This window comes from Belonocnema kinseyi, chromosome 10 (genome assembly GCF_010883055.1).
Source record: "Belonocnema kinseyi isolate 2016_QV_RU_SX_M_011 chromosome 10, B_treatae_v1, whole genome shotgun sequence".
In the NCBI taxonomy this organism is placed as follows: domain Eukaryota; kingdom Metazoa; phylum Arthropoda; class Insecta; order Hymenoptera; family Cynipidae; genus Belonocnema; species Belonocnema kinseyi.
This window is the reverse complement of record NC_046666.1, coordinates 3,214,258-3,227,883: the sequence shown is the minus strand read 5'-3', so window position 1 is coordinate 3,227,883 and position 13,626 is coordinate 3,214,258. Positions and strand designations below refer to the sequence as shown.

Genomic DNA, 13,626 nt, shown 5'->3' with positions numbered 1-13,626 from the left:
CTATATTTTTGTAATAATGTAATTTCATTTTAAAAATATTGCAACATGGATGCTTTCAAAAAAGATATTTAGCGACACAGTTTAAAAGTCAATTTTATGATAAAATGATGAATCAGATTTTTTGCCTTTAAATCAATTTGTTATTATAAAAATTGAGAAACTTTGACATTTAAAACTATAAAAATGAAAGAAATTGAAAAAAAACATATATAACTGTATTTTAACAATTATATTTTATTCAACACATCCAGTCTGCTCTCGCATGACGCGCTGCCGTAAGTGATAACCCATTTTTAAAAGAAAGTATGAAATAATCGAAAAAAATAATTGTTTCACTTTATATGATATACTTACGTTAGAAAGTAAACAAAAATCAATAAAATTTCAACAACAACAAAAAATTCGTTCTAAAATTACTTTTTTACTCAATAAGTGCACACTGGGTGTTAGACACCCCACGATTTTTTTACCTCCACTTTCAGCAGCTGTGTCTCCAACTAAAGCTAGATGGCGACACTTACTCAATTTTTTCGAATTAAGTATGGTTTATAAGAGTTTGATAATTCCTTGGGGTGTCCGACACCCACAATGCACTTTACGTGTTTAATACTTAACAAGTGGAAAAGCGTAAGGAATCAAGCACAATTTTCCACTTTTTTCAGGAGACTAAAAATTATTGAATTTTAAAAACAAAATGTATCATTTAAAAATTACTATTTTAACGACTCAGTTATAAAATCATAATTTAAGAATACCTAAATTTAAAACGCTTATAATATTTCTTCAAGTTAAAATGTATTTATTTATAAAGATTTCAATTCGAAATCATATAATTTTCAATGTTTTTCGAATAATTATTCTCTAAAAGTTTACAATTTCAAATGCATCAATTTATAAAATTGTGAAAATAACACTCCAGTTTTTTTAATACAGAAATCGTATTTCTCGATTAAAAAATATCTATTCAATCACTTTAAATATCACTTTGTATCTAAAAATTTTATAATTTAAATTTAAAATTACAGTTTTCAATGCGCAATTCTAAAATAGTTTCATTGTTTAATAAATTTTGAAAATATATTTTTCAACATCAAATAATTAAATTCGAAAATATATTTTTTTCAAGTTTCTTAATTTTTAAATACTCAATTAATTTCAACACTGAAAATAAAAAATGCTACCGTTTCTTCATAAGAAAAATCGGCCCCACTTTAACTATCATAAAATATTAATCCAAATTTTTTCAGTTAAAAAAATTCCAGTTTGAATTCAGAAAAAAATTAAATACAAAAAGGTTCTCCCTTTCAATCGAATGAAAATTTTAAAAATGTTCCTGTTAAGACTCAGAAAAATACCAAAATTAACATGTTAAATGTTATAAAAATGTTAAAAATAAAAAATATAGAGCTTTCGATTCAGAATAAAGGATTAAAAATAAAAAGTTCCCCCTTTAAATTCAATGAAAATGCTAAAAATCATAAAAATTCAGAAAAAATCAGCTAAAAATTGAGAAAAAAAATAAAGAACCAAAATTTCCTTCCTTCCGAATCAACAAAAATCCTACAAATAAAAAAAATGTTCCTCTAAAAATTCAGAAAAAATTAAACGAAGAAATTTTCTCCCTTCCAACTCAATAATAATGTTAAAAGTAAAAGTTTATTTAATCAATTCAACTAATTCACGTTTTTGGTTAAAGATTCATTTTTTTGTTGTTGAAAATTTAACTATTAGGCTGAAACTTTATTTAAAAATTCAACATTTAGTTGAAAATTCATGTACTTTATTAATAATAATTCTTTTTCAAGAGAAAATGAATCTTTTTTTGCTTGAAAATTCATTTCTTTGGTTAAAAATTACTGTTTTTTAATGAAAAATAATTTTTTTTTTCAACTGAAAATTGACCGATTCTATATTTTCCTGGAAATTCATCTTTCTAGTTAAAAATTTAACCATTTTGTTGAAAATTGATTTATTTTGTTAAAAATTTGTTTTTTTTTTTCGTAGAAAATTCATCTTTGGAATTAAAAGTTCAACAACTGTGTTAAAAAATAATTTTTTTATCAAAAATTTGCCTTGCTGACGGTCAAATCTTTCTTTGTAATAAGCTTAATTTTTTTATTCAAAATTTCTCATTCTAGTTTGAAAATTAGTCATCAATTTTTTGTTTAAAATTAATTGTTCACATTGAAAATGGAAGATTTCAATTTTTGGTAAAAAATATAACTTTTTTAGTTGAAAATTGTTCTTTCATATATATAGAACACTAATTTTCTTGGTTTGAAATTTTCTATTTTTTGTTTAAAAATACAACTGTTTGATTAAAAATTAATCTTTTTTGGCTCAACAAAAAAATTTTTTATTTAAAATTAAAAACTTTTTGGTTAATCTATTACATTATTTGTTAAAAAACCACTTTGTTAAATTTTTTTTTTTTTAAAGTTCATCTTTTAGTAGAAAATTCATTTCTTGTTGAAAATTCATAATTTTATTAGAAAATTGATCTCTTTTTTTGAAAATTAATTTTTTTATTGGTTGAAAATTAACATTTTAAGCTTAGAATTGAACTATTCTAATTGAAAATTCATCATTTTATTTGAAAATTCTTTTTTTTTTCATAAATTTGTTACAAAAAAAAAAAGAAACTTTTCCATTTTTTTTGCAATTTATCATTTAGTTAAAAATTTCTCTTCTTTTTGTAAAAAAATAATGTTTTTGGTTTGAAATTTCCTGTTTTTTGTTGTTAAAAAAGCAACTGCTTCGTGCAAAATGAACTTTTTTGTTGAAAATTCATATTTTCGGTCTGAAATTTTAACTGTTTTACAGAAGATTCTTGTCTTGGCTGGAAAGTTCAATAATTTGAAACCATTTTTTTACTGAAAAATCTTTGTTGAAAATTACTTTTCAAGTTTGGTTGTCTTTTTGGATTTAAAATTCATTTATTTCTGTAGAAATTCCATTTTTTGTTTGTTGAAATATCAATTATTATATAACTTCTTGAAATTTTATAGGTTGAAAATTTAACTTATTGGTTAAAAATTAAACTATTTATTGAAAATTTAATTATTTTCTTTAAAATGAAACTATTTTTCTGAAAATTTCATTTTCTTGTTGTTCAAATATTAAATATTAGATTTGTTATTGAAAATTCAACTTTTCGGTAAAAAATTGAGCTTCTTAGCTTGAAAATTAAACTATTTAGTTGAAACTTTAAAGATTTTGTTGAAAATTCATATCTTTTGTTTTAATTTTCCACTATTTGGTTCTAAATGCAACTTTTTGCAAAACAATTAATTTGTTTTATTGAAAATTCAGCTGATTTTGGTTGAATTTTAATATTTTTCTGTTTGAAAATTTAAACATTTCGTTAAAAATTCAATTAAATGTTGAATTATTTAAATAAAAATTGATTTAATTACATTGAAAATTCAACTTGATTGATATTTAATTTATTCAAAATTTGTTTATTTTGTTTAAAATTAAAGTTTTAAACTGAAAATAGAACTTTTCCATTTTTGGAAAAACATGAATCTTTTTTAGTTGAAAATTCTTCTTTTTTTGGAAATTCAAATGGTTGGTAGAAAACTCAACTGTTTTGTAAAATTTTTAAATTTAATATTAATTTTTTTTATTCGAAAATTACGGATTAATTATGAATATTTATTCATAATTACGGGCTGAAATTAAAAATTTTTTGTCGAAAATTCTTCTATTTTATTTTCAAAACTCGACATTTTAGTATAAAATTCAACTTTTGTAGAGTTTTTCTTCTGAAAAATAATAATTTTTTTCAATTCGAAATTTGATTATACAATTCTTGGTTAGGAAATAATCGTGTTAGTTTAAAAATTCAACTATTTGGTTAGAAATTAACTTTTTCTGTTGAAAATTCATATTTGCAGGTTGAAATTTTAAACTTTTATCGAAAATTCTTTTATTTGGCTTTCAAAATTTGACAATTTAGTATAAAATTCAACTATTTGGTCACCTAAAAAAAATTAATTTTTACAATTCGGAATTTTACTATTTCATTCTTGGTTAAGAATTTATCGTTTTAGTTCACAAATTCAACTATTGAGTTGAAAATGAACTTTTTTGGTTAAAATTCATATTTTCGGATTTAAAATGTCACAGTTTTGTGAAAAATTATTCTATTTGGCTAAAAATTTGACAATTTAGTATAAAATTCTACTATTTTGTAGAAAATTCAAAACATGTTTGATAGAAAATGCAACTTTTTTAGAGTTTTTCTTCTAAACAAAATTAATTTTTACAATGTGAAATTTTACTATTCCATTCTTTGTTAATAATTAATAGTTTTAGTTCAAAAATTCAATGATTTGGTTGCAAATTAACTTTATTTTTGAAAATTCAAATTTGCGAGTTGTAAATTTCACTGTTTTCTAGAAAATTCTTCTATTTGGCTTCAAAATTCGACAATTTAGTATAAAATTGAAAAATTTTTGTTGAAAAATCGTCCTTTCGGCTTGGAAAAATTCAAAAATTTGGTTGAAAATTCAAATATTTGGTAGAAAAATTAACTTTTGTAGATTTTTTTCTTTTAAACAATATTAATTTTTTCAATTCGAAATTTGACTAGCATTCTTGGTTAAGAATTAATCGTTTTAGTTTAAAAAATCAACTATTTGGCTGAAAAAATAAATTTTTTTTGTTGAAAATTCATATTTGCGGGTTCAAAATTTAACTGTTTTGTATCAAATTCTTCTATTTGGTTCAAAATTGGAAAATTTAGTATAAAATTCAACTATTTAGTACAAAATGCAAAATTGTTGTTGAATTTTCGTCTTATTGGCTTGAAAATTCAAATTTTTGATAGTAAATTCAAATTTTGAAGAGTTTACTTCCGAAAAACATTATTTTTTTCAATTCGAAATTTTTAAATTTCCTTCTTGGTCAAGAATTAATCGTTTTAGTTTAAAAATTCAACTATTTGGTTGAAAATTAACTTTTTTTTTTCAAAATTCCTATTTTCGGGCTAAAAATTTAAATCTTTTGTATAAAGTCTTTCTATTTGGCTTTCAAAATTGGACAATTTAGTATAAAATTCAACAATTTGGTAAAAAAATTCAAAATTTGTGTTAAACATTCGTCCTTTTGTCATAAAAAATAAAAAATTTGCTTCAAAATTCGACAGTTTAGTAGAAAATTCAACTATTTTGTGGAAAATTTAACTTTTGTACCGTTTTTCTTCTGAGCAATATTCATTTTTACTATTCGAAATTTTACTATTTCATTCTTGGTCAAGAATTAATCGTTTTAGTTTAAAAATTCAACTATTTGGTTGAAAATTAACTTTTTTTTTTCAAAATTCCTATTTTCGGGCTAAAAATTTAAATCTTTTGTATAAAGTCTTTCTATTTGGCTTTCAAAATTGGACAATTTAGTATAAAATTCAACAATTTGGTAAAAAAATTCAAAATTTGTGTTAAACATTCGTCCTTTTGTCATAAAAAATAAAAAATTTGCTTCAAAATTCGACAGTTTAGTAGAAAATTCAACTATTTGGTGGAAAATTTAACTTTTGTACCGTTTTTCTTCTGAGCAATATTCATTTTTACAATTCGAAATTTTACTATTTCATTCTTGGTCAAGAATTAATCGTTTTAGTTAAAAAATTCAACTATTTGGTTGAAAATTAACTTTTTTTCTTGAAAATTCATATTTTCGGGTTGAAAATTAAAAAATTTTAATTTAAAGTTAAAAATTTTTCCATTGGAAGCAATAAAAAATAAACTACAAATTAAAGCACTTAAAATAGAATTCTTAAAATTGGACTTAAAAGTTTTTTAATTAAAAAATGTATTCAAATGTTCAATAAAAATAAAAATATATAAAATGGAAGTACTTTTAAAAATTATATAGAGTTCAGAGATTCAGATTCAATTCTAAAAATATATATATATATCTTAATTATAATTTCTAATGCTCTATAAATTAAAGAATCAATCAATGAAATCTAAAATTTTCAAAATTTTATTATTTTAAGCAATTTTAAGTCAGAAACATTAAAAATGAAAAAATTTAATTTGTTTAATACTGAACATTTCTTAAATTATTTTCATCCTTAATAGTTTAAACAACCTTGAAGTTTCAAAATTGTATTTAAAAATCTTAATAAATCGAAAAATTGTTTTACATTTTTAAAATTTCAAATTATTTTTGAAATTTTGGCCGAATTTCTAAATATATGTTAAAATAAATGGAATTTTTCCTACGATATTTAGAAATTTCCTGCAAAATTAAAAAAAAAATCCTTGAAATCTTCTAGATTCTTTCTTGACAATTTTTTAAATCTTTTTAAATATTCTTTTAAAATAGTTTTTTAAAATGAAAAATCACTTTCAATTTTCCTAGGAATTTCAAGAAAATATTTTTTGTTTCTTTTGAAAGTCTGTTAAAAAAACTTCTAAATTGTTTTTTTTTTTTTGAAATGTGCAAAAAATTATATTTTCTTTTAAATTAGACTGTTGATATTTGCACCGAAATTTCAGTACAAATAGCCGAATTTTCTCGGGTAGAAATACTTCGTTAAATTTTTTGGAATAATTTAAAATGTTTTAAATTAATTTTTGAATCTTTTCAAAACTTCTACATATTTCTTAAAATTACTCCAATTATTTCTACGAATAATAATTGTTCAATTGTTATTTATATGTTAAAAATTAACAATTTCAATTATAGATAAAAATTCGTTTGAAAATAAAAATAAAAATTGTAACATTCTGAGTTTAAAACTTCTTCGAAATTTTTGTTCAATTTTTAATACTTAAAGCACAGATCCATTTTTAAAATATTTTATTTAACAGCTGATAAAATAAAAATTCTTCTTTTCCAAAATTCTCAACTTCAAACGCTTTAACTTTTTACTTTTTTAAGTCTTCAGGACTACATTTTTTAATTATTTAAATTAAAAACGTAAATTTGAAAATAAAAATCGAAAATGTTTTGAACAGATTTTTCTTCTAAAGATTTGTCAAATTAATCGTTTTAGTTTAAAAATTCAACTACTTGGTTGAAAATGAACTTTCTTTTCGAAAATTTTGTAGTTTTTTTTTTAAACAATATAAATGTTTACAATTCGAAATTTTACCATTTAATTCTTGGTTAAGAATTAATAGTTTTAGTTTAAAAATTCAACTATATTGTTCAAAATTAAATTTTTTGTTGAAAATTCATATTAACGGGTAGAAAATTCAACTGTTTTGAAGGAAATTCTTCCATTTGGTATCAAAATTCGATAATTTAGTATGAAATATAACTATATTGTAGAAAATTCCAATTTTTTGTTAAAAAATCGTCTTTTTGGCTTGAAAATTCAAATAATTTGTTTATAAAATTTAACCATTTGGTTAAAAACTGTAGGTAGAAAAATTCACTATTTCATTCAATATACGTATTTTCCGGTAAAAAAATTCATCCTTTTAGACTGAATGTTATATTGTTAAAAATTGATGAAAAAATCAAAAATTTATGTAAAAGTTGAACTACTTTGTTGAAAAAAATTTTTTTTTTCTTAACGATTTATCTCTAGTTTTACACAAAATTATTTAATTGAAAATTCGTATTTTTTATTTGTTTAAAATTAAAATTTTCAACTGAATATGCAACTTTCCTATTTTTTTAGTTAAAAATTCTTCTTTTTTTGGTAGAAAACGTAATTTTCTTGGTCCAGATACAGGTTAAAAAGCGTGTCAAATTTGGACAAAAATAATTGCTCTAATCATTATTTTTATCATATGAATTTTTTTTAGTAATTTTCTCTCCGTTGGTATTATAAATAATAAAAAAATAATTGTATTCAACATAGTTTTGAAGCTTTGAATCGAAGATTTTTAGGTTAACTGTAAAGTAACACTAAAGAATAAAATAAGATAAACATAATTTAGGAATATTTTTGAAAAGTTTAAAAATTCAATTATTTAAAACGGCGAATGCATTTTCAAATTTGTGATTTATCATAGTATAATCGAATAATTCGAAAAATTATAGGTTAGAATAAAAAATATTTACCTGAAGTTCAGCCGCGAGATTCGGTTTTGAAATGGAGTATTCTTTTTCACAAATTAAACAAGTTCTTATTCCTTTACATCCACATGGACGCACACTTTCCATTTTTGTATTAAAAATATTTGTTTAAACTGTTTTTCTCATTTGCAAAACCGCACATCCCGCAAATGACGTCACACGACGCGCGGCTAAATGGCTGTAATTTCGAATTCCAATGTGAGATGGCGGCTACAAAAAGGCGGGAAAATCAAATGTCTGGAATTACCAATGTAATCGAAACCAATTTTTAAAGTTACTTTTCTATCTTATTATATAAAAATTAATTTAATTTATTTTTTATTATCTCACATTTCATACTATTACATATATACAATCGGGGCCATTCACACAATACGTGATACAGGTTTTTACGAATGTGTCTGTCTGTCTGTGAACACGATAATTTTGAAAAAAATTAATCTATTAGATTGGCCTTTGGTATACTCTTTTAGTGTCGTATAATAAAATTCAAGTTCGTTAGCCAGCCATTTTGGATCAAAATTTAAAAAGTGAACGTACTTTGGAAATTTTGGAGACCACTTTTTATCAAGATTTAAACATTTTCTGTACGGATATTCATAGTATTCAAACAGACGTAAAATTTATCTAATGACTTTTTTTATAATACCAAAATTCACCAGAATTATAGCATTTACAAAATTAAAAAAAAAAAACGAAAATGAAAATTGTAAGTCAAATAACGCACGATATGAAAAAAAGTCATAGGAAGACAAATGTTGCTTTTTGAATGCCCTACAAAAATATCTGAACCACTTTTTGAATTTTCTTGAAAAATTGAAAATTAAAATTTTGACAGCATAAAAAAATAATGGAAAATAAAAAATTACGTACAGCCCATAGATATTCACCAATTTAGACAACAAAATTTGAAAAAAAGCTAATAATATTTCTAAGAGAGTTATCGAGCCTCATTTTTTGCAATATTTTTTTTCAAATAAATAATTTGTTGAACAAATTTTTTCTACGATTTTCCATAAATATACGTTTATTCAAGTAATATTGCAAAAAGTTTGAATGGAAACAATATTATTTGAAAAATTTCTCTCATGATTATAATTGTTTATATTATAAACAAAGTTAATGTACAAATGCAGTAATCAGGCATTTTTCGGCAGTAATAATTGTTTTTTTTCAATGTAACTTTTTTTGAAATAGGAAATTTTTGAAGATTTTAGCAAAATTAATAATTTTTTTATCAATTTAATAATTTTTTTAAACAAATGCATTATTCAGGCATTTGTTGACAGATAAATTCGGTTTTTTCTATGTCAATTTTTTTAATTAGGAACTTCATGAAAAATTCAGCAAAATTGATAATTTTTTATCGATTTTGTAATTTTTTAAAACAAATTTAATAAACAAATACATTCTTGGGGCATCTGTCGATGAATGCATTTTTTTCGATATCATAATAAATTCAGCAAAATTCATAATTTTTTTATCAATTTTATAATTTTTTTAAACAAATGCATTATTCAGGCATTTGTTGACAGATAAATTCGGTTTTTTCTATGTCAATTTTTTTAATTAGGAACTTCATGAAAAATTCAGCAAAATTGATAATTTTTTATCGATTTTGTAATTTTTTTAAACAAATTTAATAAACAAATACATTCTTGGGGCATCTGTCGATGAATGCATTTTTTTCGATATCCTAATTTAAAAAGTTGCTATAGAAAAAACTAATTTTTCTGTAGACATATGCCTGATTAATGCATTTGTTGTTTAAATTTGTTTAAAGAAATCATAAAATTTATCAACTTATTATGAATGTTGTTGAAATTCTAATAAAGTTCCCATCTGAAAAGACTGGCATTGAAAACCCCAATTTTTTCTGCCGACAAATACCGAATAATGTATTTGTTTATTAAATTTGTTTGTGAAAAATCATACCATTAATTAACAAATTATTAATTTTGCTAAAATTATCATAAAGTTCCTCATTTATAAAAATGTAAGAAGAAAACGAATTTTCCTTTTAAAAAATGCCTTATTACTGCATTTGTTTATTAAATTTATTTATAATATAAGGAATTATAATTTTAAGAGAAAATTTTTTAAATATAATATTATTTCCATTCAAATTTCTTGCAATATAACTTGAAAAAACGTATAATTATGGAAAATCGTAGAAAACATTTTTTCAACAAATAATCTATAATTTGTTATTCTAAAACGAAATGCTTACAATTAAAAAATGCAAATTATCTCTTCTTTCTTAAGTTTAAATTTACGCCTGATCAACAGTAAGTGATATATTGTTCATTAGACTTGCATCAGCAGAATGATTATGCACACTTGCTGAAACGTAAAAAGATTATTTGTTAAAAAAAAAATTGCAATAAAAATATAATTTTAGAAGCGAATCTACAGGGTGCCGAAACGAACGATGCCCCCTCCCCAACCATGGAATTTTTGGACTTACCTTCAATTTTTTATTCTTTGCAGGAAAATAAAGAAAAATTATAAAAATATTAATATAGTGAAAGATTGCCTAAGATTGTTTATAATCATTTTTAAATTGATTTATTTACATTTTCTAACTGTTTAATTGCCAACTTATTTATCATGCGTCTTTTTAACGATTTATTGAATTCATTATTTTTAAAGCTTTCAATTAGAAACCATATATTTTTCAACGTTTTCTACTGAAGGCAATCTAAAGCCCTACTTTGCCAACCAAAGGTAAACTAGATTCTCACTTTATAGACTGAAGGCAATCAAACTACGTTTTTTTCGACTGAAGATAACCTAGATTCCGGCATTATCGACTGACGATAATGCAAATTTCTACCTCAGGTTTAGAGTCCTTTAGCTTGAAAAAAAGCTTGATATGGTAGCTTTGCTGCTCTACTACTAAAATTAGAGAGATTTTTTTTGTACAGAAATATAATTTTTCTTTAATCAAATCTATGCAATTTTTATAATATTTCAAATGTTTATAGTTTCAATTTAAAATTATAGTTTTAAAGGCGCAATTTTAAATTAGTTTAATTTTTGAAGTTTTGAACGCTATTTAGCCTTAAAAGCTTATATTTGCAAATATTGTATTTAAAGTTTCTCAATTTTTAAAAGCTCAGTCAGGAACGCTACTAATTTTGAAATGTTGAGTCCGTTATTTTAGGATTTTCAGCCAAATAAAACTAATTTTACAGGTACATTTCCTAATGCTCTTTTATAATTATTAAATATTTACAATAATTCCAATAAAATCCGTGAATTTCTATAAAATTTGATATTTTCCAAAATGCTGAAAACTTTATTGAAAACTTTGAAATCCTTTAAAATTCCTTAAGGCCATGTAACGAAAGGGTCACGTGAGCAAAGCTGGACCAAACTTGGATCATTGAAATCTTTGGAAAACTCATTAAATAAGTTAAAATATTTTTAAAATACTTCGGAATCTTTTCAAATATCCTCAAACCTTATAGATCCGACAAAATTCTTCGAAATCTTCCGAAATTGTAGGGAATTTTTTTACCCTCAAACGGGACACTCCAACCTAGCATACGTAAAAGGTACATTAGTACGAATTGGTTTGTTTGCAATGTTAATATTACATATTTAACATTTTGAACATATAAAAGACAACTAGCATATATCACACATATTTAACATATATATTTAATATATGTGGGGATAATCCGCTGCAGCTGTGTTTACGTAAATGCAAAAAAAAAAAAAAAAATTTCGGGTGCGAATTCGCACTAGTGTACCGTTTTAGGGTTAAAACCGTTTATGATTTTTCTGGATTCCTGAAAATCAATAGACCCCTTGCAAATTCTTTTACATTTTTTTAATTTCTTGAAAACTCCTTGAAATTCTTGGAAATACCCTAAAATATTTAAAAGTACGATGTGATACACAAATAAACTTGAGTTTAATCCGGATACCCCAGAGTGCAAAACGCGACCGTCCCATAAAACTTTTACTCATTTACTTCATTTGAGCAAAAAGCGACAAATAAGTATGAATGCATGGTCGTGCGGTCGCTTAGACCGCACCATGATTCTGATTTATGATGTAAAAAATCCCTACTGATGTAAAAGATTATTAGCAATAAAATTTGATAAAATTAATCAATTAACAATGATTTCAAAGACCCTTTATATACTTGTATAATTTAGATAAAAAATATCTTCTTTGCTTATTTAATTAGATATCAATATAAACTGTGATATGAGAGACTGCTTTTATTTTGTAGTTAATTATTCAGTATTGAAATTAAACTTTTTCTCAAGTATAAAAGTTGAAATTTTCAAATTTGTATGACTTGAAAAAGTGTTTGGTAATCGGGAAATGACCAGAAACTTACATTTGTTTATGAAGGTCACTCTGAAACATTTATATTGAATATTTGAATGCTGACAAAAAACTTATCGTGCGTATACAATACTAATCATGATTGCTAGTATAAAATTAATTAGAAACTGGTATTCTTTATCAAATATTTTTCATTCAATTAGTCATACATAACTCTCTGTGTAAAAGAAATTCCGACGCCGCCCCCTCCAGGTCAATTCTCTGGATCCGCGTATGTGTAAACTTCAGAATTGTTTTTGCTAGATTAGTGATAAGTGATTTTACGTATTTACATTTTATATTTTTATAGACTATGTCAATCTCAGAGTCTGCATTGGACTTTTAAAATTATGAGCCAAATGTCGCTTCTGACGTGTTACGCAAACATGTATGTATCATTTAAAAATAATTCAACTTTGCAAACAGATTCTGAGTATAGAAAGCAAAATCTTGTCAGGACAGAGCACGCGTCTGATTTTTTAGTCAAAATGGAAAAACAAATTTATTTCAAAACTTTATTTCTTTTTGTGATTTTCTGTGAAGAAATTGCATCCCTATCAGATAATTATACCAGTAAGTGAAACATTACGAATAACAAGTAGAATGGGTAGAAAAAAGTGGTTTTCGAAATCGCAAGGTCAGGAAACATCTAAAAATCAGGGAAAAAGTCAGGACATTTTTTGAGTCGGAAAAAATCAGAAAAAGTGAGGGATTAAAAAAAAATTGGCAAGCTTACCACCAATACCACCCATACCACCAACATCGCCACCTTCAAACCCAACAACGCCAATATCACTAAGACCATCCCCAACACCATCACTAGCATCACCAACACCACCAACAAACAACACCACCAGCACCACTCCCAACACCATCACCACAACCAAAACTATCACCACCCTCAACACTACCACCACCAATACCACTAACACCATTCTCAACGCCACCACCAGTACCAGCAATACCACCACCAGCACCACCCCCAATACGATCAAAACCATTTCCACCACCAATAACATCACCACCATCAACACCACCACTATTAATACCAGTAACACCATTCCCAACACCACCATCAAAGAACACCACCAGCACCACCATCAGCACCACCAATACTATCACTACCCTCAACACCAGCACCACCAATACCACTAACACCATTCTCAACGCCACCACCAGTACCAGCAATACCACCACCAGCACCACCCCCAATACGATCAAAACCATTTCCACCACCAA

At 24.4% G+C, this 13,626-nt stretch overlaps 2 protein-coding genes across 3 annotated transcripts in view; one reads left to right on the top strand and one right to left on the bottom strand.

The window, feature by feature from the left end:
* The window catches only part of LOC117181401 (alpha-ketoglutarate-dependent dioxygenase alkB homolog 4), a 47,965-nt gene extending 39,731 nt beyond the window's left edge, over positions 1 to 8,234 (bottom strand). The window contains exon 1 of one of the 2 annotated variants that reach the window (XM_033374023.1): positions 8,029 to 8,234. In XM_033374023.1, coding sequence (XP_033229914.1) covers positions 8,029 to 8,130 — 102 coding nt within the window. In that variant the 5' untranslated portion in view covers positions 8,131 to 8,234. The remainder of the gene's footprint in view (positions 1 to 8,028) is intronic. The other variant, XM_033374022.1, reaches the window with a different exon arrangement.
* Positions 8,235 to 12,839: 4,605 nt separating this feature from the next.
* LOC117181400 (trypsin-7-like) overlaps positions 12,840 to 13,626 on the top strand; it is a 20,555-nt gene continuing 19,768 nt past the window's right edge. The window contains exon 1 of the mRNA XM_033374021.1: positions 12,840 to 12,960. Coding sequence (XP_033229912.1) covers positions 12,876 to 12,960 — 85 coding nt within the window. The 5' untranslated portion in view covers positions 12,840 to 12,875. The remainder of the gene's footprint in view (positions 12,961 to 13,626) is intronic.